This window comes from Podarcis melisellensis (assembly GCF_964234715.1).
Source record: "Podarcis melisellensis genome assembly, chromosome: 9".
Lineage (NCBI taxonomy): Eukaryota > Metazoa > Chordata > Lepidosauria > Squamata > Lacertidae > Podarcis > Podarcis melisellensis.
In genome coordinates this window covers 20841144-20868936 of record NC_138541.1, presented here as the reverse complement: position 1 = coordinate 20868936, position 27793 = coordinate 20841144, and the positions used below count along the sequence as shown (strand labels likewise).

The 27793-nt window shown below is 41.5% G+C and overlaps 1 protein-coding gene across 5 annotated transcripts in view; it reads left to right on the top strand.

Moving 5' to 3' along the window:
* Positions 1-27793, top strand: part of PPP3CA (protein phosphatase 3 catalytic subunit alpha) — a 189333-nt gene that overhangs the window by 115757 nt on the left and 45783 nt on the right. For all 5 annotated transcript variants that reach the window (XM_081925077.1, XM_081925075.1, XM_081925074.1 and 2 more), the window contains exons 3-5: positions 4563-4687; positions 23031-23142; positions 25050-25195. In XM_081925077.1, the coding sequence (XP_081781203.1) occupies positions 4563-4687; positions 23031-23142; positions 25050-25195 (383 nt within the window). The remainder of the gene's footprint in view (positions 1-4562; positions 4688-23030; positions 23143-25049; positions 25196-27793) is intronic.

Here is a 27793-nt window from a genome sequence, read left to right as displayed (position 1 = left end):
ACATATAGGTTGTAACTGTTGCTTTCCTCTTGCCCATAGACAAAAATGAGAGTAAACTACGAGGTTTTAAATACCTCATAGTTATCTTTGTAATTGGCTGTAAGAGTAATAACAGCAAGTTGCTCTGAAATTCAGTGCCTCCTGAAGAAAGGATGCCATGAACTCAGCAACTGTTTCTAAACCTCCTTGTTTCATTTCCCATTCATGTTTCCCATTCTTTGTAGAACTGTCCCATTGAGATTTTATCTGGGGATGATGGATCCTCTTTTTATTTGTAGCTCACACTGCAGATTTTAGATTAGCCAGTGGAATTCAGCCAAAAATATAGAATGGACTCTTCCATATGTGACCCGGCCTCTTGTGTGCACATGTACAAAACAAACTCTGGCATGCTTGAAGCTGCTTTGATAAGACAGGAAGCAGGAGGAGGAAGTGGTAACTGTTAACACAGAATGTGGCACCAGAGCCAAATGCACCACCCCAGTCATTTATTTCAGCCAACCATCAAATATATGCTTGATGAAGAACCTATTTTTTTGCATCTAGATGGGATGGGTTGCAGCTTGTGCAATCTGTCAAGTTACCCCCTTAAAACAACTTTATGGAAGCAATTTCTGCTTTACAGCAATTTCTGCTTTACAGCATGAAACAAATATAAATATATTTTCACTGCTATATACTACAGCATTGCTGATGCACGTGACAACTCATTGTGGCAGAGAGTTTTGGAGATATGAAGAGAAAAGGGTGTGTGCAAGAAAAAGTTGCATTGTTTAAATGGCACCAGGATGCAAGATGGTCTGTAAATTGATGGGAGAGACATAGTGCAGCTGCAATGCAATTCAGTTAAGAGGGGGATTCTTTTAAGAATTTCACTGTGGGATATACTAGTTCTTATCCAGAAACAACCACAAGGAGCAGCTGTTAAAGGCTTAAATTCAACCACTTGGTGTGGGGTTTTTTCCTCATACAGATGTCGCACTATGATGCCATGTGACTGAAGACTGTCTGAGCATGTGTGTTTTCATGAAGGCAAAGGAGCCTATTTGGCCTGGCCTCACCCCAGAGTGGCAGGGCCAATAGCAGCTTGTAGCATAATAGCAAGAAGAGTGTTCCCTGTAAGTTAAACGGGAGAGCTCTCCTCTAAAAGCCCTTGGGCTCTGTTTTTGCAGCTTTCAAGATAAAATATTTAATAAGTATCTGTGGGCGGCAAAGCAAGCTTTCATCTCGAAACCCAATAAATAATATTGCATCCATTTGCAGCCATTGAAGAAATCAGATCATGAAAGGATAACTGCATTCAGATACTTTCCTACTGTGCTGATTTTTTCCTCCTCTTTCTCTCAAAATGTATTTTCTGTCATAATAAAGTTGTACTGTGTATACATTTTGATTGCATTAACTGAGAGGTAAGCTGGTAAAATGGATCTAATGGCTTTATTAAACTAAATTGTGCAGAGCAGAGAAATCGCAATGTTCTTAATAGGAGCTACAGAAATTGCTTTTGATAAAAAAAAATAGAATCTTAAGACATTTCATTAGATTTTAAATACTCGTTTTAATTAAGTTGTCTAATAATTATTTTTTATTGGAATGCAAGGGTTAGTTATTGGTTCTCTTTACTGGAGATGGGATAAAGTATGTAGGGGTTCTTTATTTGGAGTTCTATTTTTCACTATAAGCTAATTCTGCATTTGATGTCATTTATTTAATGTTGGATTTGATTATTTGAACAATTAGTTGTTTTATGAATGAGGATAGAAGCTTATTCTTGATTTAGTCATAAATCCTATCTATGCTTACCTGGGAGTAACCCTTGCTGAAAACAGTGTCTCTGGCTTCTGAATATAAGAAGGTTATATTGGTTATACAACAAATTTCCCTGTTTCCTATTGTCCTCTGAAATGTGTGGCTATGTTTCAGACCCGCTTCATCTCATGATGTTTACTATGTTCAGATTGGCTCTGCATATTTAAAGTTTGAAGGCCAACACCACTACCTTCTACTGCTTGCCTTGACTGCCTGATCTCTGTATATACCTGGCATTGCTTTTTATATAGTAAACTATGGATGCATTTTCATTCACTGACATTTTCTTCCTTATGCGGGCTTACCTGAGAACAATCCTGAGCCCCTTCTAAAAATCTAAAAGGCCCTGCTGGCTTCTGTTGAAAGACCTATCTAGTACAGGATTCTTCTCCTTGTGGCCAACCAGATACATCTGGGGAAGTCCACAAGCAAGGTATCTTTCGTTGGTCGCTAAAAGGTGGTGTTCAGTAGTATCCACTAGAGGCAGTTGATAGCTTTTTCCTCCAGAAATTTCTCTAATCCCCTTCCAAAACCATCCAAGTTGGTGACCACTATGATATCTGTTGGGAGAGAATTTCATAGTTTAACTATGTGCTGTAGGAAGAAGTCCTCTTTTTTTCTGTCCTGAATTTCCCACAGTTCAGTTTCATCAGATGACCCAGTACTATGAAACATGGAGAAAAACTACCGGTCTGCTTTCTCCACACCATGCAAAATTTTACGCACCTCTGTCATCCTCCTTGACTCACCTTTATCTAAATGAAAAAGTCCCAAGTGTTCTACCCTTATATCACACAGTGGTTACACCTACCCTCTCATACAGCAAAAACTGCTTTATTTCAACCGGCATTTTAAGAACTCTTGTTTTTAAATTTACATATGACTACTGCTGTTTTTCTTTTTGGATTGCTGTTTTTGAAGATGCAGTAACTTTCCCCCCTCAAATATTCATGACTTCTTCCTTCTCCTCATTTAGCTGTGTTTATTACATATTCTTTCAAAGGTGGGATATAACTATTGGAAATCTATGGCAGACCAATAACATGAAAATGGCCATCAATGAGCTCAGAGCAACAGAATTAGAATAAAGTTGACACACATAAGTTTTGTGTTTTGAAATCCTCAAGCCACTTACTAGATGTAGAAGAATAGGAGGAAAAACAAGGAATAATTTGCTTTAACAGTAGTAACATTGGTTTCATATATCAACCAATGCGAGTAAGGGCTCCAAGAACATCCCCATTGCTGTAGTTGCCACATTGATTTCTTGTAGCTGTCAGGCAAGGGCTGTCCTAATGATTAGAGAAGGGGAAAGAAGGTTAATTTGCAGTTTTCCTTTAGATAGTGAGTCAGGGTAGCATTTGCAATGCTGTGGGGGGGGGGGGAGACAATGAAATATGAGTAATGTTTGTATTGTATGGCATGGTAAATTTTAGTGCAACCTTGTTAAAAGCACTTGTACTACACCATAATTTTCTTTCCCTGTAAATAAATGGGTTTTTTTCTTCTAAGTCCTAATTTTGAGACATTTATCACTCAGTAGTGCATGATCTTCGTAAATAAAGAAGTGTGAACCAGTGAAGTGGCCAAGTTTGCTAATGATGCAAAACCGTTCAGGATTGTTAGAAGGGATTACAAAGAACTCTAGAAGGACCTCTCCAAACTGAGTGAAAAGGCAGTAAAATGGCAAATGCAATTCAATGTAAACAAGATGCATGTAGGGGGGGTTATTAATTTCACATATACACTGAGGGGGTCTGAACTGTCAGTGAGTGACTGACTAGGAGCGAGACCTTAGGGATGACGATAGCTCAATGAAGATTTAATCCCAGTGTGCATCAGCTGAGAGACAATCATTTGGTGCTGAGGCTCATTAGGAAAGGAATTGAAAATAAAACTGTTGATCTCATGATAATGCTATACAAGTCTATAGTGCAGTCGCTTTTTGAATACTATGTACAGTTCTGGTCATCTCACTCAAGAAGGACATTGTAGAGTTGGAAAAGGTTCAGAAACGGGCAACCCAAAATGATGAAGGAAGTGGAGCAACTCCCCTATAAGGAAAGGTTTTGCAATATTGGGACATTTTAGTTTGAGAAAGAGGTGGCGTGATAGAAAATCATGCATAACAAGAAGAATTATGTATAGAATTATGCATAACATGAAGAAAGTAGACAGATAAAAGTTTTCCCTCCTTCCTTCAGAACACTAGAACTTGTGCTTCGAGCCCCAAAACCCATCCCCCATGGAAAGTGGAGACAGAATTTAGTTTAGATGTTAATGGGCAAATTATGGCCACAACTTTATTAAAATACACAAATGTGACTGGTATTGATGTAGGCATTGGTATCAAAACTATATCTGGATCCGGGAAGGGTAAACAACCAGCAGGGGGAACTCCATCAATGTATATTGACTGGTGTTCACCCCTGGGGTTCTCGGGGGGTCCTGGCATGGCCCTAGCCCCTCTCTGGGCTTTGGACACGATCCAGACCCCCGGATTCCTTGACCATACAACACTAAGGTTATTGGGGGTTGTAGTCCAACATCTGCAGACTCAACCATAGGACGCCTAGTTTGGTGGATCATGCCAGTGCATCCATTGTAGGCAATACCACATTAGACACGTCTGATGCAAGTTGTTTAGGCCCTAAAACATTACAATAAGCCCTGGGTAAGGATTTAGAAGTATAGCTGTGTTCATAATGTTCTGTATAAATTGGTCTTTCCACTTGTGTCTCTCTATCTTCCAGTTTGCGGGGACATCCATGGACAATTCTTTGACTTGATGAAGCTCTTTGAAGTGGGAGGCTCTCCTGCCAACACACGATACCTTTTTCTAGGGGACTATGTTGACAGAGGGTACTTCAGTATTGAAGTAAGTTTTATTTCTCACTTTGGCTATGAAATTAATTTGTGTCCAGATTTATTTGCTTCACCCCCTCCCCCCCTTAAATGTTCTTTTCTAGTGAACACATGGTCGCATGTCTTACCGCTATATTACTGTAGCAAACATTGTGTAAAGAAATGTTTCACATGAAATGTACCATTGAATTATTGCAGGCAAAGTGTGTGCATGTTTTCTGGCCATAGTTACTTATCTAAATTTCATTTGACAAAATTTTGAATAATGAAAACATTACTTTTACCAAATTTTGAGCTAGTTCATCTTATTTTCTCAAAACTTGAAACTGCATTTCAATGTGTTAATGTCTAATCGTGGCACTGTAAAACAACGTTTGCATTTTGGCTGGAATTAGAGGAAGTATGCAACCATTTTGATCACCTTTGGTCATGGATTTCTCTAACAGCTACCCCTTCATGCAACTAGGTGGTTACTTTTGAAATTAAAGAGGACTTCTAAAAGTAACTTGTGGGCTTCCCTGTTATAAAATTCTAGTCCACGTCCTTTAGTAAGCACCTAAATTAGTTCTTAGGGTCGCCAGCACTGTGAGAGGAGTGGGGAAAACTAATACATGATGTTAGCCTTCTTGGGTGAGGAATTATTTGTTGGCCACAGCTAAGTTCAGCAGATGCAAGTATTGTAAATCTTCATAGTGTAGTGGTTAGTGGGAGAGACATATTTTATCATGGTCACAGAACAGTAAAAGTTGATAGACTTCGGATAATGAATTGACAAAGAAAACGTAAGATTAACAGGGGAGCCAACAGAAAATTTATTTTATCATCTGCTTTATAATTTGTATTGAAGACTTTAAAAAAATCTACCTCCTTAGTAGTGCAATAAGAGTCATCCCATAAACCACAAGATAACAGTATTTCAGTGTGCCTTATTGTTAGAGTTCTTAAGAAAGGAAGTGTTAGCCTCTCACTAATATGAAAGAAAATAGTCCACAGATATGTTTCTCTTGATTCCACAGGTACAAAGCTGTTCATTAAGTGAGCTTTACTAAATGGGCCACTTAGCAAAATGACAGAACATTAAGATAATCAAGCATAAATGCTCTCCTATTTTTTTGCTCATAACTAAAGCCTGCAAGTATTAAGTTTTGGTGATCCCATAATTTGGAGTACTATTTTAGCCTCATTATCAACTGCAGTTCTCGGGTGGTGTAAATCTAGGTGTATTAGTCTCTGATTAGCAAAGAATGGAACCTTTTTTAGACTATAGTTATCCAAAGAATCATTTTGCTCATGATCCACATCCAATGGCTAATATAAGAATCCAAGAGCAGTAAGTGGATGTAGCACATAAGTAGAAGAGGAAAAGTGCAAATGCTACCATGATTTCAGGACATTTGTCGAAGCTTTATGTTTAATCAGCGGCGTAGCGTGGGTAGTCAGCACCCGGGGCAAGGCGAGTAATTTGCGCCCCCTAACCCGGGGCAAGGCAAGTAATTTGCGCCCCTAACCCCTAACCATGGTCATTAATACTGACGTCTCTACTCTGGGGCAAACTTCGTAGTGACTACTGCCCTCCGTCGTGTTGTTTTTGCAATTAAAGGACCCCTGCCTCAAATAAAGCATCTTGGGGATTGGGCACTGGGATTTGCCAAGGGAGCTGGGAATTGCAGTTCAGTGGCGGGTCAGGGGGAGAGGGTCCCTTCCGCGTCTGGGTGCCGCGGGCCCCTTTGCGCCAAGACGCACGTCTTTGGCCGTCGCGATGCAGCCTTCTCGGTCTCCCTCCCCGGCCCGGCTAGCCCCGACGCGGCTTCTTTCTGGCGCGGGGAGGGGGCGCCTCTGGGGCCAGTGGGTTGGCCAGCCTCCGGCGCGGGTGGGCGGGCCCCGTCGGGGCGGGTGGGTGGCGTGGCGCTTGGTGCCGAAGCCTCCGCCCGCAGCACCCCATCGGGAGACCCAGCCGGAAGGAGCCTCGAGCCGGCTGTCGGACGCGGCTGAAGCAGCCAGGGCGGCATGGCAGGCGGCGGCTCCCCGGCAACTCCATGCGGCCAGCCCTGCGCGCTGGCCGAGCCCCGCAGGTGAACGCTGCCCGTCGGTGAGGAGGGGCTGCCTGGCGCGCCTTCCGCAGCGAGCGCTGAGAGCCGCTGCCATGGGGCTCTGGGCGACTCCGGAGGCAGCGAGCGCGCCCCCCCAGAAGTTGCGCCCGGTGCGGCCGGCCCCCCTTGCACCCCCCACGCTATGCCACTGTGTTTAATTTATTAAGTCTATATTCTTCCTTTCCTAAATGAAGGGTGCCCAGGGCAGCTAACAACATAAAGACTGAAAATACCTTATCCAAAACAACAATGAAAATGGCAAGTTTTTAAGACCTGTAGTGCCTGAATCTTCCAGTCTTCTGAAGAAATGAACAAATAAAAATTGTCTTTAAATTCTGTCTAAACATGGCCAGAGAAGGAGACTCCTCAGGGGGGAGTTTCAAAGATGGGGTGCTGCAGTAGAGAAAGATTTCTCTTGTGTTCTCATCCTCATTGCCACCCACAGCAGGAGTGCTGAGAGAAGGGTCTCGTCCCCCAGTCATAAACTATGGGTTGTGGCACATGGAGAAATGTGCTCCTTCAACTGAAAGTTGAAGTTTAATATACTGAAAGTTGAACATACTGAAAGTTTAACATACTGAAAGTATATTAAAGACAGATAACCATATTCCATACACAGGGTGATAAGCCCAACATCTTTCTGAGGAAATTGGATTAAACCTTTTTCCTGTTGAGTGGTTGGAGTATTGGATTAAGTCTGGAGAGACTGGGGTTCCAGTCGCCACTCAGCCATGAAGTTCGCTACATGACCATGGGCCATTCACTCTCTCCCAACCTTACCTGTCTCACAGGGATATTGTGAGTTTCAGGAGGAGAACTTTGAGCACTGCCTTGAGTCCTTTGGAGGAAAAGCAGGATAAAAATGTACAAAGCAAGATAGATAGATGATAGATAGATAGATGATAGATGATAGATTAGATTAGATAGATAGATGATAGATAGATAGATAGATAGATAGATATAGATAGATGATATAGATAGATGATAGATAACATTGCAAGATTCAGTCACTAGGGCATAACTAAAATAAGTCAGGGTAGTTCTATCACATCCATTGTTTGCAGGCCAGTGCTGAATTTGCCTGACATCACAAACTAGTGGTTACTGATTGTACTGACTGTGCCAGCCTAGTTCTAGAGTCCAGTCAAAAGAGATTTTGTCAAATTGGTCGGTGAACTCCTTTTCACCAGCCTCATGCTTTTCCTATGCACCCTCTTTTGCTTGAGTATGTTTTGCTTAAAAATAGCTAAAGCAAGCTAAGGATTTAAATCTGTGCTGGGTGATCTTGAGGAGATTCTCTTAAACAAGGATAGATCATTGTAGTACATAGGAATTGGAACAGTAATAGGAGGGAATGTGTTTGGGCAAACCCCTTAAACCAGGTTAAAAAGCCTCATATTCAAGCCCCTTGTCAAAACTTTGTTGTGGAGACATAGGATATGCTTAGCCAAGGGATCATGGCCAATATGGGCATACAGTGGTACCTCAGGTTACATACGCTTCAGGTTAAAAACTCTGCTAACCCAGAAATAGTGCTTCAGGTTAAGAACTTTGCTTCAGGATGAGAACAGAAATCGGGCTCCAGTGGCGCGGCAGCAGCAGGAGGCCCCATTAGCTAAAGTGGTGCTTCAGGTTAAGAACAGTTTCAGGTTAAGTACGGACCTCCGGAACAAAGTACTTAACCTGAGGTCCCACTGTAGTAGAAATATAATTATCTGAACATATGAAATAGTCCTGATAAAATATTAGTTTGTTTTTATGTGCCAAGCAGACTCCTTAGTTTAGGACAGGCTTATTTCTTATTGAGCAACTGGGTTGTTAGTGTATTTTCTGCATATTCAAATACGTAAAATTGAAGAGCACATCTTTATATGTGGAATCTTGAAATAAAAGAGCCAGAGATTTTACAAAAGCTGACAGTTTAGGAAAGAGTTTGAATGTCTCCCCACAACCCCAGCTGGCTCCTTGAGGGGCTTGTGAAATTCCCCTTGGGAAGGTTCAATAGCAGAATTAATCTTCTGGAGCAAGTATAATCTACTTTCATGATGAGATCCGCTAAGAAGAGAAATGGTAGATCTTATGGCTTGACATCCTTTAGGAAGAGATTAGCAGATGCTTTTCTTAAAAGATGTCCTTTCAACTTGGCAAGAAACAATGGGTTGTTTCCAACTAAGTTATCCTCCCTCAGAATAGCGTTGAATAGACCCCAATGCATTGTCTTTGAATGCACTAAGTCAAATTAAATTATTATAAACCGTCACTTTGCAGTAGCAGGGGAGAATTACAATTATTATTATGAAATTAAAAATATGTGATCTTTAATGTTGTCTGTAGCATAAATTGTTGCTATTGCTTTGGGTTAATTATATGTCTGGCTTCTTATCTGTACTGAAGGTGGAAAATTTTGACCACCAAAATAAAGGCAATGTCTACATTAGCCAAGATAATAAATTTAGTTATGGAATAGGGGAGGAATTAGTGTCTAATAAGTTATGTTTTAGACTTGTTAAAGACCTTTATATGAATAATTCCATCTGAAACTAATGCTGTCCGATTTCAGGCTTAGCCACCGTGGTACCCAGAGCTTGTATATTCCTTGTACAATCTGCACCTGTATCCAGTCCTGTTTAATGCTTTTGATAACGACTTTACCAAAGAAAAAGAGCTTGTGCATTTTAGGGAATTTGCAGTTGACATAAAAGGAGGATATACTGCAAATACCCTTGAGGATAGTATTAGGATTTGAAATTGTCTTGACAAAATGGAGAACTGAATGGAATGAAATTCAGCAGAGGTAAATGCAAAGAATACAAATTGGGGAGGAGCTAACACTATGGAGAATAGTTAGCTATTCAGTAGCATTGTTTAGAGTTTGATGGTATATATAGTAGATAACAAGCTTTACGATAAGACAGCAAGACAGCAAATGCCGTACCAGGGTATGATTTTCGTTAGTTTGTGGAGAATGTCTGTAAAGCAGGAGGCCACCCAAAGAAAGCAGATTTGGCTACAATCATACACATACTGGTTGCTTCCAGACTCTGTGTGTGGGCTGCCTCTGAAAACAGTCAAGAATCTTCAGCAGATACAGATTGCAGATTCCAGACATCTGGTGGGGATAAGCGATCTGTGCATGTAACACCCAACTTATAATACATACCTGTTTGCTCCTGAGCTAAATTCAAAGTACTCATCTTAACTTTTACAGGTCTTTTTGGTTTGGGTCCAGGCTATTTGAAGGACCACATATACCCTAATGAACCTATCTGGATATCATGCTATGCCATCAGGTCCACCATTATAACAATATGGTTAACAGGTACCAAGGACAGAACCTTCTCAGCAGTTGCTATGGATGGGTTCACCAGTCTAGTCCCATTCTGTTCCCCTTTCCAATGAGTGCACCATGAGTTTGCTCTGTCCCATTTCCACTTACAGGTTCAGGGTTTCTTAATAATAAACACACACACACACAAACATTTTTTTTTCCTCCTGTGACTTAACATTTCTGAGAAGGGGCCTTTTCCTACTTTTCCTCGTTTAAATTGAAAACACACACACACCAGTGTCCCTGTGACTGCTGGTGGCATGCCATAACACCTTGTTGCTCTCAGGGCTATTTATGGCCCTGGCTTTCAACAATCATTTATTTACAAGAAAAAGAAATCACTAAGAAAAATACCACACCAAAAAGTACAATTAAAAAAAATTAAAACACCATAAAAGCATAAATTTTGAACTGGCGCAGCAAGGTTGTGTTTCTTAGCTGTTCCAAGTGACTTAGTTGGACACACTGCTGGATTCCCACTTCCTAGCTCCCCATATTCTTTACATTTGTCATCAACAAAATAGTAGTTAATCTGGCCATAGCCTTTTATCTATAAGCAATGTTTGTGCTGAAGTCAAGCTGTGAAACTGGAAGGTGCCTCCTTTACAGGAAGGACATAAATGGTCTTTTTTTTCCTGACTGGCCCTGCCTTCTTCCTGAAGAGGAGTTAACCTTACTCCCTTCTGACCAGAAGAACATGGCAAGTCCCAACTTTCTACTCCATACCTTCCTGCCACCTTTTGTACTAAGCTACACTGTAAGTCAAATCTGAAATGCAATTTGATTTCTTTCCTTTCAACTTGCTAGCTCCTGTTCAAATTGTGATCCCCTTTGAATCCAGTTGGGTCTCCTCACGCATTGAAGTCATTCTTGCATACAGAATGGGAGAAAACAAGGCTTATATGGTCCACACTGGTTCTTCTTAGCCTTGTTGAATTTTACATTGTTTTAGCCTTCTGCCGTTTGAGGCTATGTTACGTAGACTCTATCCAAATTTTCTTTGAGGGCTTGAACTGAAAGTTCCTTCCAGCTCTTTTTTTTTCCATGGTGGGTGGAATTCTTGTATGTAGGCTGCAAGTAATTTCTTTCAGGTTGAGAGTGCATGAAGGAAATGTCCCTATTGTTAAGAGCAAGGCCTGGAAATTATGCAAGGTGGGTGGAAGAAATTTAATAATGCATTGGAAAGGAAAATAAAGCACTTCAAACTTCTATTAAATACACATGGCAGAAATAAATAAATGCTGCACAGCATAATAAAATCTTGAAGAAACACACACACACACATACACACACACACTTTTAAATGCCCTCCTTTCCCATGCATTAAGTGAAGATGTTAGTTTTTGTTTATTCTGGTTTGGCTTGCAAATCTTTGTTATTAGGACTTTTTCTGTTTTCTTTTTTACTCCCTCTTGTGGGCAGGTTGTGGGAAGGAAGCTAGATAATGACACATTTGATTAAAGCATACCGATTAGAAAGATGATGAAATGAAGGAAGCACTTCCTATTTGTGCTACTGCTGGCCTGCACAACCATAATATTTAACACAGTGCTTTTGGGCGGTCTTCATATATGCCTTATCAGTGTTGCTGTCATCCCTCAAACAGCCCTGAAAGGAGAGCATTATTTTTCTAATATTGTATGCCATGAGGCTAGGATGTGGTGCCCCCTTCACAAGATCACATGGTGAGTTTGTGGCAAGAACTCAAACAAGGACTTCTGATTTGTACTAATTAGCCATGTATTATAGCATGCCTGGTTCCTGACAATCCCAGGCAAGCAGCAAAACAAGGGGGATATATGAGTTATTTTTTCTTTTCTATAATTTTTTATTGAGTTTTTGATAATTTTATACATATAAAAATAACCATTTCAAACAAGGTTCTTTTGCACTTTCAGACCTCCTTCCCTCCCTCCATATTTAAATTTAAATTTGCTGCATCTTTTACCATTATCCATCTATTATATAAACATAATTACCATAAATAATTCCACATTACAAGTATCATTACACCCCTGCCAAAGGTTTTAACTGTTTACAGTGGTCTTTTAAATAAATTTACAAATTTACTCCAGTCTTTAGAAAATACTTGATCTTCCTGGTTTCAGATCTTCCTGGTCAGTTTCGCCATCTCCACATACTCCATCAGTTTCATCTGCCATGTTTCTTTTGTTGGTATTTCTCCTTCCTTCCATCTCTGGGCTAGTAGCATTCTTGCTGCTGTTGGGGATATATGGGTTCTTGGTAGATAGGTAGTTGTGTAGCTGAGGGGTCTACATTTTTCAGAAGTGGAGAACCTTTGCTTAGCCAACAGAACAATAATGCTCTGTCCACAGTGGCTTTTCCTCTGGTAAGCTCCCAGTTCAATTGTATGGGTTTTATATATATATAGTACTGCCCTTACAAACTGGCCTGTGCTCTTAGATCCTCTTCCATGGTCTTTCACTCTATGCCGTCTCCTTTCAGGGTATGCCATTCAGCTTCAAGGGAGAGGACATTTTCGACAATGGTGCCCTGGTTGTTGAATGCTCTTCCCAAATAAATCTTCCTGCCACCAAAACTTCCATCTTTTTGGCACCAGGTGGAATAATTAAATAAACTGTTATTTATTCATTGGGTTTATTCATTAGAATCATCCCAGGGCACATACAATAGCTACACAGGAAATGCCATGGCCGCATGCGAAATGCAGTCAAGTCGCATAATAAAGAACACAACATTTAAAATCACCAGAAGGCTGTACTCATAACAGGTTTCAAGCAGCAGTAACAGTCCATCAGAGCTTGACCAATTCAGTGACTTCTAATTTACTCAGTCACATTAACCTGTGCAAATGTCATGGTGGTTTTAAGGGTCTTGTCAGATGCTTTTATCGTTGCTGTATTTTATTGTACTGATTGTATGCTACACTCCACACTAAAATCCAAAAGGACAAAGCCCGGTATATAAATGTTTTATATCTTGTGTGTCAGGGAACTGACATCAGAGCCAGAAGTGGAGGCAGGGCTCCCAAGCGATGCCGGAGAAGGGCCAAGCAGGGAGAGAGGGAACTCATCAGCTGGGGAAGGAAATCAGCGTAACACCAGGGATAAAGGGGGGCAGATGGGGGAATTGGAGAGGAGGCTCCAGGACTCTTCGCCGGAGACCAGTGGGGAGAGCACAGGTCCTCCGCTACCCACACCCACCCTGCGCAGAAGACTTCCACGCAGGGAAAGTAGGCATAGACTTGGCATCAAAGAACTTCTTTGCTGGAAGAAGTTCAAGAAACGCCCACTGACGGATTCTGCTAGCGACTGAACAGCCACGAAGTGAAGGGCTGTCCAGCCAGGAAAGGTTTAACCAGGCCACCTAGCCAGGAGTGGCGGCAACTTACGCATGAGCAACCCCATATAACCATTACATTGTGCTTCTAGGGAGTTTTGAGGATCAAGTGTTTGTCTCTCACCCTGCCCCCATTTATCCCTGGTGTTACGTTGATTTGCCTTTTTGAGAGAAGTAGGGCTTAAACTTCAGATCAGACTATTATCATCCCCATCGGATTGCAACTTCTAAAATATTTGGCGATATCTTGTATCTTGCTTTCGTTGGTGCATGCGCGCACACACAGCTCTTTCATTTCCCTTTGTACCTGTTCATCCCACAATTACAAATAATGTCGGGATGTCTGAGTCTTTGAAGAAATGGCAAAGGATTTTAGAGCAATGTTTGGTAGGGGAGAAAGATACAAAGATGGGGCCAAACTTGAAGTTGTTTTGAAGTCCTCACATTTGCACAGCCCGACCTTATTCCTTAGTCATCCAAAACCTCAAGGCTTGAAATGCCAGCTGGTAGTGAGAGTGTTTTCATGCAGTTTCCCACCATAGATCCTCTACTGGAAGCCTTGCGAAAGCGGCTGATGTTCAGAAATTTCCAGGCTGACTTCCAGGCAGAAAACAGTTCAGAGAAGTCTCTTGAATTTCATATAGTGAGCTATACGGTGTAAGAACAGCTACTAGCAATTTGTCTGTGTACTGGCTAGTAAATACAGGCTGCATTGTACAAACACACACACACACACAAACACATACGCACATATATTACTTGCCACTGAAAACCCATTTCCATCAGTCTTCAAGTGTATTAAAGGGAAACAGAAATCCCACAGCCCAACATTCTGTTCCATTTGTGCTCTGGCACGATCTGAGTTGAAACACTGGCTATTATGAGTCAGATAATGTCCTGGGATTTATGGAAAAAAGGTAAAAATACAAATTTTCCTAATTGTTCTTGTAATTGGAAAGTGGAGTACTACATGTACTACTGCACATTCCTTAACCAATCTGATATGCTTGACAGTGAGTGACTGGTGCAATGCTTATTGGGACTGAGATAGCTCAGTTGGTAGAGCATGAGACTCTTAACATCCGGGTTGTGGGTCCAAGCTCCACGTTGGGCAACAGATTCCTGCATTGCAGGGGGTTGAAACAGATGACTCTCATGGTCCCTTCATACTCTACAATTCTATGATTCTATACTTCATACTGGGGTAATGGTGTAGCCTTATTGGGGTTTACCGATTGGGTCTGCGTTGCTCCCGGACAGGAGGAAGGAAGTCAAATGACACCGAGGGTTGGTTCAGAGAAAGAGTTCTTTATTTCTGCTCTCTGGAACAGCAGAAAGGCACCTGCGTGGTGTGTCCACAGCAAGTCCAAAGAAACGAGAAATTTCATACAGTATATATATCCTCCAGGCACCCTCTCCCTCCTTCCCCAGGAATCCAACCATGTCAGCCTAAACACGCAGGTTGACATCACATATGTTCCTGCTCTGGTATTCTTAACTATAAAAGGGTATTCCTTCCTGTAGTTCTGACCATAAAAGGGTATTCCTGTTCCTACTCTTATCTTGGAGCAAGAGGTCACCAACTCCAAGAACACACTCTGGTGCTGTTCCCGGACTAGGTCTGTGCGTCAGGACGTAAGATAAGACCTAGACATGTCATCCCTACTCCACTGAAACAGCCAAGGTCTAGGTCTGTGCGTCAGGACGTAAGATAAGACCTAGACATGTCATCCCTACTCCACTGAAACAGCCAAGGTCATCCTTGCCATCACGAACTGATAAAGGAGAGGGCTCTGAGCACTTGTTTATACAGCCGGGTTTTTGTTTATAAATTGACTCGGAGCTCAAGTTAATGGATTTTAGCTAAGGAAAAATAGGGATTTTGGTGCCCATTTCAAACTGCCTGCACAGTCAGTTTTGGGTTTGGGAAACCGATTCCTTCAATGGTAGTTTGTGTATGTCAGTGCTTTCCTGTATGAAAGACTTGCAGCGCATAGAAAACAAGTGTGCCACTTTAGGGATTAAATCTACCCGCTTATGTAACTGGAATGATAGTGGGTATGAAAATAACAAGTGAGAACCAGTGTATGTGGCCTTCCAGAAATTGTTGAAATGATTACAGCTCCCATCAGCCCCAGCCAGAATGGCCAGTGGTCAGAGGTTGTAGTCCTGCAATGTCAGGCATCCCATAGGTTTTGCATCCCTGAGCTACACCAGCACTATTCATGGTTCATTCTAACTAGCCTTTAACCAATTCAGATTCAATTCCATGCCATACACCAGATTTATCAGCCAGGATTAAGAGACTGGTCACATTACACTTCTACCAGGGTCCCAAGAAGTATTGGTCATGCTTCCTCTCAAATACACCATGACAGGTGGGGACTTTGTCAATCTCGGGAATTCTGGGTAAATATTTGAGCTAATCAGGCCCATGCAGAAATTTCCCGTCATTGAAAGACCCAAATGAATCCTAATTGCATGCCTAAGTTTCTCAAACAAGGTACGGTTAATGGACATTCCTTCAAAGACAAGGTGGGTGAGCCATTTGGAAGGAAAACATGGCAAGTGTGAATATTATCATATTGTCACGTTAAGAAATTGGTAGTATATGCTTTGGTAATGAAGCCTAGAGATGATGAATGAGCATGCAGATGACAAAACAAAACAGTAGTGTAATTGGGAAATATTCAGCAGATGGTAAAAAGAAACTTTCATGTTCTTCATGTGATTCTCTGATAACAAATTAGTATATATTAAAAAAAGCAGGCAGAAGCAGGCAGCTACTTTGTCTGTCCTTTTAACAGGACCATTTAACAGCAAAACCACAGTTCCCTTTTCTTTGAATCATAGAATCATAAAATTGTAGAGTTGGAAGGGACCACAAGGTTATCCAGTCTAAACCCATGCAATGCAGGAATCTTTTGCCCAAAATGGGGCTCAAACTCATGACCCTGAGATTAAGAGTCTCATGCTTTACCTACTGAGCTATCCCAGGCCTATTGAAATGTTCTGCTCCTTAACATTTTAGTAAGGGCTACAGTTCAGTGATGAAGCAAGTACTTTGCATGAAAGAGGTCCTGGGTTCTGTCTACAACATCTGGAATGTCTGGAGGTGGTTGGAAGATGGATGGCGGCTAACAGATTGAGATTGAATCCTGACAAGACAGAAGTACTGTTTTAGGGGGACAGGGGGCGCGGGGGTGTGGGAGACTCCCTGGTCCTGAATAGGGTAACTGCCCCTGAAGGACCAAGCTCGCAGCCAGGAAGTCATTCTGGAGGCACAGGTCAATTCTGTGTCCTGGGCAGCTGTCTACCAGCTCCATCTGGTACGCAGGCTGAGACCCTACCTGCCCGCAGACTGTCTCACCAAATTGGTGCATGCTCTGGTTATCTCCTGCTTAGACTACTACAGTGTTTTCTATGTGGGACTACCTTTGAAGGTGACTCAGAAACTACAACTAATCCAGAATGCGGAAGCTAGACTGGTGACTGGGAGTGGCTGTCGAGACCATATAACAGCAGTACTGAAAGACCTACATTGGCTCCTAGTACGTTTCTGAGCACAATTCAAAGTGTTGGTGCTGTCCTTTAAAGCCCTAAAGGACCTCGGCCCAGTATATCTGAAGGAGCATCTCCACCCCCATTGTCCACCCCGGACACTGAGGTCCAGCTCCAAGGGCCTTCTGGCAGTTCCCTCACTACGGGAAGTGAGGTTACAAGGAACCAGGCAGAGGGCCTTCTTGGTAGTGGCACCCTCCCTGTGGAAAATACTCCCATCAAATGTCTAGGAAATTAACAACTATCTGACTTTTAGAAGATGTGAAAGGAAATTTATCGGGAAATTTGTAATGTATGATGTTTTGCAATATTTAATGTGCTGTAAGTCACCCAAAGTGGCTGGGGAAACCCAGCCAGATGGATGGAGTAAAATTAATAAAATTATCATCATGATCATCATCATCTCTAGGTAGGGCAGAGAGACACCCCGTCTGAATCCTTGGAGAGAGTTGTTGCCAGTTAATGTAGATAATAGTGGCCTACAGGAGCCAGTGTCTGGCTTGGCAGCTTCCTGTAACTTACATGATCCCATTTGCTAAAGAAATAAATTGACAACATCTCTTGGAATACTACTCCATCTCCCCAAAACTAGTTGTGCCTGTACTTCACTTGAACCTCCCTGATGTCCACATATTGGACTCAGTTTCAGAATAGAGCCACTATTTCAACTAATTCAAAGATACTGTGTGTCAGTAGCCATGTGTGCTTATTCTAGATAGCTCAGGCAAGTTCTTATAGGGAGCGGGGGCACATAGTCAGTCTCTACACACACACCTGCTTAATTAACACTGACTGGGATAGCAACAAAGGGAACACTTCATTTCTTCATATTTACTATTTCCTTCCATTGCTTAAGAAACAGTTTCAGACAGTATGAAGAGAAGAATGGAAGGAAGGTTGCATTCTGGGAATTGGAGAATGCAATTCTCCAATGGGATTCATTGCCATCAGTTGTTGACTTGCTCTGATATAGAAGAGAAATGTAAATCTTAGCAATAGGTGGCTATGTCAAATTCTAAATAATTGCATTTAACAATGCTACAGTTGTTGCGGTCACAATTTAATGACCATTACCATGTGGAGCCTTCATCATAAAAGATATTGTGCATTTTCCAGAAGCCTTCAATTGAATCAACACAAAACACTTTAATTAAGCCTCATAGCATCTTTGAGTGGTAAATCAATATTATGATATGTAATCTGTCACATGGATAAATATGCTGAGATACTTGGAAAAATGGGATTCTTGCCTGAGGTCACTCAATTAGTCAGTGACAAAAAGGAAAAGAATGCTAGCCAGATGGAAGTCCTTTCACTGTTGTAGGCTATAACCACAAAAGAAATGAAAACACCCACTGAAGAATATGAAGGAAATGATTCAACACATTAATGAGAAGCCACGGTGAATGGGCACAAGAAATAACCAAGATATCTCTTGAACAAAAGACAAGGGCAGAACTGCATGTTGCAAAGAGCAGGGGCTGCTGCCAAAAATGTCAGATTCCCCACTCAGTTCCAGAACATCTAGTCCTGACTATACTATGCACTGGGTTTCTCCAGGCCCACCAGTGGCAGTCAGTGATAAAAAGTTGGGGCAAGGAATTGTATATATAGTGATAATGTTAAAGTATGGATAAAATGAGCTAGATATTACGGAGGGGGACGAGGTTGAGGGCAGCATCAGTGCCAAATGTCTGTCTGTCTGTCTGTCTGTCTGTCTGTCTGTCTGTCTCTCTTTTGCAAAGTAATATCACATTATTGTGTGTCACACCCATCTGAGCAAGTGAGAAAGTTATCTAAGCCTGCAAACAGCCATTGGATTTCTATGTTTAAACAACAACGACCAACTGGGATGTCTCACATGTCAGCTAGTTCGTTTATTGGAAAGTGAAGCCTTATAAGAAGAGGAGTGACAGTAGAAAAATTCAGTGGTAGGAAGTCTGTGACTCACTATGTAGTGACAGGCTTACACAAACCAGAAGAAATGAAGGGGGGAAATCACTGCTTTTCAGTTCAGGGAGACAGTTTATATGGTGCAACGAACACATTGTTACGTACTAAGGGCATCTTTAAGCTCTACGTGTTGTTTCGCTTGTATGCTTAAGGTACGGCTGTCCACTTGGAGAAATGTACTTGTGCTCCTACAGAAGTGATACAGCTCTGGCACTGTGCACACTCTACACCATTAAAGCACATTTGAAGACTATTCTCTCCCTCAAAGAATTCTGGGCATTGTAGTTTACCCCTCAGAGCGTTGCAATCCCCACCATCCCTTTACAAATTACAATGCCCATAATACTTTGAGGGGAGAAAATATGCTTTGAATGTGCTTTAAACGTATTGTGTGTACACAGCCTAGAGCTGTGAGCTAGAATTCTTTGCTGTGCATTTAGTAAAACAGAACAGCCTGTACTTACTTCCAGAAAGGGTGGATTACTGGGCAGTAATGAGTTAGAGGTTTGCTTGTGGCTGCTTGCATCTCCAGCAGTCATGTGATGCCCCTGGGCTTCAGGCATGTTGGTATCCAGTCTAAAAAAGCATTTTCTGTTGAATTAAACTCAGTTTAATGTTGTGAATGGCTAGTTTAGTACTATGTAAGGCTTCCCCCTCCCCATTGTGTGTGCTCCTCATTCTTTGTCCCACGTATGTCCTACTGGGTTTAGAACACAGCTTAGTCTGTTACACCTGATGAGTTTTCTCAAGAAGAAGCCACATGACTTTTGCAGGAGATATGGTGTGTCTGCTGCACTCAATGCATCTGGGCCAAATCTTGCTTCTGTACCATTGTTGTTTAGTGGTTTAGTCGTGTCCGACTCTTCATGACCCCATGGACCAGAGCATGCCAGGCACTCCTGTCTTCCACTGCCTCTCGCAGTTTGGTCAAACTCATGCTGGTAGCTTCGAGAACACTGTCCAACCATCTCGTCCTCTGTCGTCCCCTTCTCCTTGTGCCCTCAATCGTTCCCAACATCAGGGTCTTTTCCAGGGAGTCTTCTCTTCACATGAGGTGGCCAAAGTATTGGATCTGTCCTTCCAGTGAGCACTCAGGGCTGATTTCCTTAAGAATTCTGTACCATACTGAGTTTTAAGAGTTGCCAGGTAGATGCAGGGAGTAAATCAAATTTGTCCTGAAGTGTGGTGCTTTAAAAAAGAGTGATGGCCTCAGTAGAGGGAGCCCGAGAAGGTGCTTGCCCGTCTGCCTGCCTGCGCCCAAGTAAGCAGGCTGCATCTTTCATCCCAAGCAAGCAGGCTGCCTCCTTCCTCCCTTCTTTCTGGCCTCACCTCCTGCCCACTCCCTCCCTCCACAGCCCAGCCACCCCTTCTTATTTCAGACATCATGATGTATCACTGTATTACAATGGTTTGCTGGTGATATATCACAACGTTGAAAACCGGATATCGCCAGCCCTACCTTGCACAGATTGTCATGATTGTGCCTCCTAAGAAGCCGTCCTGAAATTAAGCCTCCTCCCCATTTCAAAAGTTAGAAGGTTTTCCCACACGATTACGGTCTTCTCCCCTGCTAGCATTTTTGTTTTTTCTCTAAATTGTTTGTTATATGCTGTGTTTCTGGATGTTTCTATTACCTATGGAAATGTCCATTCCCTCTTCTGAATTTTAAAAAAGTACTGGAAGGAGTGCTGTAGGTTAATGTGCTAGCTTTTGTTAATCAGCATCTCATGCATGAAATAAAGCCTCTGGGAAGCTTTTGTCCTCATTTTTTCCAAGTATCTAAAGAAGAGATGACTTGGCAATAAGAGTAGCTATAGGGCTGCTTAAAAGAGAGCAACTTCAAAAGTTACATTTTTCTTTCTCTGTTCTCGAGTTCACGTTTGCCTCTCTTTTCTCTGCTCAAGTCTCATTTAATTTTGTGAGGTTTATATGTGGTGAATATGATCTACCACCCTCCCTTCTCTTCACCGCCTCTCCCCCCCCCCCCCGGCACACATGCACTACTTAAGGAGATAAAGTAGTCTTTGACAAGCATGAAATCATTTTTTTATTCTCTCCAACATCAGTGAGATAAAACAAAAGAGAGCCTACCAATAACATCACAAATTCTTTTTAAAGGCCCAACTTGGTCAGCAGTTAAAAGGGATAATTTGTCAGATTCTGAGATGACAGAAACATTTAAAAAATAAATGATGGTTCGTGTTTTTTGTGTATTTGTTACATTTATATCCCACCTTTGCATAAAAAGTGTCCAAAGCATTGTCTGAACTTACACTAGTTTACAAACCATAGTTTTGAAGGAGAACAGTTTGTGCTAACTAGTGTTGTGCCAAACTTTCGCACACCATTCAAAGGGCTGCTGGAATGAAGCAAAGATTGCTTTGAAAAGAGCAGCTGGTAGGTGAAATTTCTCAACAGAAAAATTATATTTTTTCATTTCCTGCTTATAGTGTGCATGCTGAGGTGGTTTTGTTCAATCCCAAAAGCATTTAGAGAAAGTCTTTCACTCACTCAGAGCAGTACAGCTCATTGCAATGACTCCTGGTGAGGCATCTCTTCTTCAAATGGGGAAGACACCAAAGGTTTGGCACAGCACTATTGCAAAGTTTGCTGTTGTCTGAAATCACAAATCCTTGGAAAACCACAGTTAAGGTCATTGCTTCACCTCAAAAGGCTGCTGCATCATGGATATAGAAGTAAATTATGAAAACAGATCAAATGAAAAATGAAAGCAGCCAAGCAACTCTTCAACTGTGTTTTGCCTGCTGTACATCTCAAGAATTGAATCATGTTGTTGGGTTCTTTGCTTCCATGCTGAAAAAACAGAATTTCCTCTTCCTCTTCTGTGTCCATCCAAGCCCCTGGAGGAGACCTTCTATTTTTAAAAAAATATATTTATTAACAGTTTTATTATAATTACAATGCCAATAAACAAAACAATATCACATCTCTTAACTTAGTTTTCTTAGCTTCTTTGGACTCCCTCACATCTCCTGCTCCTGCGTTCTTGTCTATAAAACTTTGTCCAGCAAGTTTATCCCCTTGTTTCTATTCTTATTGTCTAATTTTCCAATGTTATATCTCTAATTTTAAATATCTTTTTGCTCAAATCTCAAAGCATTAAATATAACTTAGAGCTTCCAAATATTAATCTTTTCCTAAATTTAGCTTATCTTCATAATTCACGTCCTCTAGCTTAATGGTGCCAAGTTGTTTATACTCTAGCATCCTTCTTAACATTCATACAGTTTACAATATTTTTGTAGATAGGCCTTGAATTTCTTCCAGTCTTCTTCTATCGTCTCTTCTCCCAGGTCTCAGATTCTGCCAGTCATCTCCGCCAGTTCCATATAGTCTATCAGTTGCGTCTGCCATTCTTCCAATGTGGGTAGATCTTGGGTTTTCCAGTGCTTAGCTACAAGTATCCTTGCTGCCGTTGTTGCGTACATAAAGAAGGTTCGGTCCTTCTTTAGCACCTTCTGGTCAACAATGCCCAGCAGGAAGGCCTCTGGTTTCTTAGGGAAGGTATACTTAAATACCTTTTTCAGCTCATTATATATCATTTCCCAGAAAGCCTTCACTCTAGGGCAAGTTGGAGGAGACCTTCTAGAGCAGATTCTAGGGTTGCATGCAGAGCGGAGAGGAGATGGAAGTCCTGTTGTAGTGCATCATTGGACACAATCCTGAGATTTTAGTAGAGTTTAGTAGATCACTTACAGATTTTATATCATACAAAATTGTTTTATTTCTCCACATAGCTTTGCAGATGAATTTCCTTTCATAAAATGCTAATCAAATGCTCTGTTTAAACAGCTATTAGGCAGTGCTGATAATTGTACGATATGCTTTCCTAGCTATTTAGTGTTGTGCTAAGAAATATTAAAACATCATGATCACTAGTTAAGCCAAGCTTGCTGTAGAACGTACACAACACACAGCTATTAAAAATGTTTGATAGTTTTGGTTAAGCTTCTGAATGAGCGGGCATTGTAATTAGAAAATGTTTTAATATTTTAAAAAAAGTCATATATGTTGTCTTTTGTAAAACAGAATGCACTCTTCATTCTTAATCAGCATCATTCCTTTCTTCTTCTTCTTCACAGTGTGTGCTGTATTTGTGGGCCTTGAAAATTCTTTATCCAAAAACACTGTTTTTACTGCGTGGGAATCATGAATGTAGACATTTAACAGAGTATTTCACATTTAAACAAGAATGTAAGTATGAGTCAAAATTACTTCTTTTTCTAATATTCTTTTTGGAGATGGTAAACGTCTATTCAGGACTAAGACAAGTAAACAAAAGCCATCTTTAAAAGTGCATTCAATTTAAAGGGAATCATGCTCATGAATAGCTGCAATATAATAGACAACTTAGTCCTCATAACCTTGGTGTACGATCCTTGCCCATATAAGCATGCCTTGCCCAGACACTTTACCTTGTTGCTCTGGATACAGGACTGCAACAGAGAGTTCTACTGTCCTGTGTTTGTTCCTCGCTGCGGTCTTTCAGCAGAGTGATCATGATCCAAACAGGGTAGCACATGGGCCCTGTTTCGCTGGAGGGTTAGTCTGATGGCAAGAAGGAATTGACAGACATTGGGAGTTTAGAGAATGTGACAGGGCAGTAAGTCACACCTAGAAATTGGAGGTAGAAACTTAGGACCATATCATCATCACCATTTCAGTGATGGGTCATGGTGGGTTACAACCATTTAAAATTCAATATTAAGAACAGTTTAAAACAAATTACACTAACAGGAAAGAGGTGCACTTAAATAGGGCAGCTACACATATAGTTGGCCCTTGGGTCCAGAGTAGGGGCAGGGTTACCAGCAGTTGGTCTTCCCTCACCTGGGTACCAACCTCTTTTTTTCATGTTGTCTACTCCACCACCACATGCACCTTTTGCCTTCAGAGCTGCATTAAAATCCACAGTGGCCACATTTGGGGAAACATGACCTACAGAACAATGTACAATGACATTTCCTTTACAGAGTGGAGGATAAAAAGGTTGTTAATTGACTTGAACGATTTGTAATTTACTGAGTTTTTAATATGCATATTTATAAATTAACATTTCAAATTAATTGAACAATCTCATTTATTTCATAATGATGTTTCTGCAAATCATTAAGAAGATGTGTGGTGGCGGTTTCTATACTGACCTACCCTTTCAAAGGGCAGGAGAATATATAATAGAATCTAAAATGAAATTATAGCTCTTTGGAGAAGCCTTCTAGGATGACTAGAGAACTGTTGATATGGTGGGTTTTTTTATATATATAATGTGACTTTAAATGTTCACTAGTCTCCATGACATTTAGCATTCATGATTTCATCATTTAAGATTTGCTTAATATTTATTCATTTAAAGGATTTGTATGCAGCGCTTTTGCCTAATGGTGTTCGAGGAAGCTTAATAAAATCTTTTAAAACTAGAAAATATCATAAAACAAAATGGCAAACAGAATGAAAAGCCCAATTACTCTAAAATGATAGACGAAAGCAGGAAACAACTAATTCAAAAGCCTTTCAGTTGAAACTGGACAGACAATCCTTGTGAACTATAATAAATTAAATTAAGCCACCAAAGTTAACTGCCAAAAACTCAAATTTGATGTTGCCTAAAGGAAGGTGGCAAGTTCATTCACCCTTGCACACCAGCCTAAATTCTGCAGGCATGGTCAACTGGGAAAGGTTAGCTAATGGCTGTCTTAGCTGCCCAACAGGTTCTGACTGAACATCTTTACCTAAAAGGTGAATCAGTAGCACTGAATATTAAGCAAGTCACAATCAAAGCAGAGGATTTGAATGTATGCTAGACACCCTAGTCCAATGATGTATTGGTGGTGGTGGTGGTGGTTGGAAAGAAGTGGCAATGTTTGTGTCCCTGTTTTCATAGAAACTGCATCATCTCTCCAACGGAAAACCATAAATTTTTTACTTGCAAAGGTGTGCAGAAAATATATGGGAAGAGATTAATATGTCAATATTAATAATTTTGTTTTTGAGACTAAAAGCTGGTTCTCACAGGCCCACAGAATTTAGGTCTGAATTCTTTAATACAGTATTCTCCCCTCTTTTCAAGTACTTTTTTCTGATACTATCTTATTATCCAAAAGGTAAAATAAAGTATTCAGAACGTGTGTATGATGCCTGCATGGATGCCTTTGACTGCCTTCCCTTGGCTGCTCTGATGAACCAACAGTTCCTGTGTGTTCATGGTGGCCTGTCTCCAGAGATCAACACTTTAGATGACATCAGAAAAGTAAGTTTGGATAGCACAACTCCAAAATGCCACTAAGCAAACTTTGCTTTGCTCCAAATACCATCTCTCATTTTTTTCCACTGTTGTCATATGGGAGAATAAAAGTGATGGGGTGGATCCAATGTTAAACATCCTCAGGAGTGGATTTATTGAAATTAATGGACATGGCTAGTTTTTGGAAGAGGAAAACAAGAAAAAAAATATTCTGAATGCCCGAAGCCAGGACAGCAAGCGGGATCACTGCACAGCTTATGGGGTAGCCCTGTCTTATGGGATAGCCACAAGCAAGCCTCTCCCGGGCAAGGGGAGCCTTCATCCCCTGCCCAGGAGAGGCTGCGCACGGCTAAGGCTCCCCCAAGAGCCGCGCTCCCTTTAAGGAGCGTGCAGAGTGTGCTCCCCCAAGAGCCGCACACACGCTCCACGCGGCTCTTTAAAGGGAGTGCTGAGCAGAGCCTCCTGCCTGCATTCGCTCCATAAGACGCACACACATTTCCCCTTACTTTTTAGGAGGGGAAAAGTGTGTCTTATAGAGCAAAAAATACGGTAGCTACCACCAGTAGTCCTTATGACAGAGGTAGCCATGAAAACGGAGTGTTTGAAGCAGGGGTACAAGAGGCTTGGGATCCACTGGATCCTGAGCTCTGCACATTCCCCAAGGTACCCAATCCTTGGTACCCTCAGCTGCACCAGCCTGGAGCTGGTATAGCAAACGAGCACACTTCCAACCTTCTGTCCAGCAGGGCTTTGATTGCAGCAGAGGATCTGTTGCTCTGCATTTCCCCAGCCCCTAGAGAGGATTGCTGTGTCAATGTGGTTTACATTTCTTTTCAATCAAACAGAAAAGCTTTGCTTAGAAATTATTTTCTTTCAAATACTTGTGAATGGTTTCAAGATACAGCGATTCAAGAGCATAGTTTACATATAAAGAAAAATGTAGGCATGGAAAACTGTGAACATAGTAAATTTTATCATACTCCAAAGAAGTCTATGCATTGATACTAATATTAAATATGCATGCATGCTTCCTAGTAAGGGTCACCTGAAGAAAATCTTTGATTTGATTAGCATTGTAACCATTCATTGTGTTATGAATTATTCCCCCCCCCCCCCGGAAGGGGCGAGTTTTTAGAAATGGGGAAAATGCATTGCATAACATTTTCCACACCACATCAATGTGGCATCCATTACCCATAATCTAGAGATGACTTTTTGGAAACTATGTTACTTTTCAAAAGCAATAATTCACTGCAATTTTGGTGGAGCTTGGAGCTGATGGTCAAAGCCATGAATAAAAACTGATTTGCAAGCTGAAGCAAGAGCTGTTGCAAGAGATATCCCACAGATGCCTGCTTCTTCTACTTCCGTGAGATCTCAGTAGCCTTATTAAGCTATTCAAGACACACCCCACAGTGATAATTGTGCGAGGCAAGAGGGTAGAGCCTCACACAATTATCACAATGTGTGCCTGCCCTCATGCCCCACATTGACCTCCTCCCAACGTACATTTGGGAACTTGCCTGCAACGGGACAGCATACCAAATGTGAGTTAACTGTGATAATGCAGTGACCCTGAGCTAAAATCTTGAGAGGGTGCAACCTACACAAATTAGCAGACTGTTTTGCTGCAGACTTGATCTGCAACATGTGGACAGTATTAAGGAGGACATTATGTGGGGTGTGGCAGTGAGGGCGAGGCAAGTGTGGCCCCACTCTTCTGCCTCACAGTGTTATTACCCTGTATTTTGAATGCCCAGATAAGGTCCTAGGTCCTTCTGCATTGGAATGCTGAGTATATGTTCCTTTTAAGTAAACCTTTATGTTGGTGTGCATGTGTTATATGACATCTCATTCATGGGGACAGTCCAGAGATCTGTGAGATGCAGATTACCTACTGCAAAACTGGCAAAGTGCAATTGATTTAAAATGGAAGCAATTGCGTATAGTCTCCTCCTCATAGCCAGCCTGGAGGAAGCGAGGAATCTTTAGGAACTCAGCTCCAATCTGCATAGCCCCACATCTGCGTGTCTCATCAAGATTTCAGGTTCCTCATGCAGCAACAGAAACATGTCTGCTTATAATGAGAGGTGTGTTTACTTTCTTGTTCCTCTTAAGCCCCTGGTTGTACCGTCTTTTGGAGGGCAGAACTGTGTATGCAGCACAGCTTGCCTTGGAACCCCTAAACTAGCCTGCTGCCTAAAGAGCAGTAGGAGATGCTATCACATCACCCATGTTTAAATAAGATTCAGTGCTCAGACCAGTTCAGTTCTGATTTGGAACGGAGTGGGATGGTGTTGTCCTTTGCCTCGGGCAACAAAATGTCTTAGGCCAGTCCTGTTTATGCATGCTCACAAAAGCATGCATAAAGCCACAAAACTCAAGAAAAATTCCAAATAATTGGTATAATTACAGACTGTATGCTGCTCCCAAGAACTCTTTCCAGATGAATTCCATTGACCTTGTTTGGATGCAGTACCAAACCATAGCGCATGAATAGTTATGTGCATGAACATGCACCCTATTCCATCTCTAAATCTCAAGTAGACTGTCATCTGTCAGTCCAGTTATGATCCCGAAGCAAGATGTGTGTGTGGCAGGGAG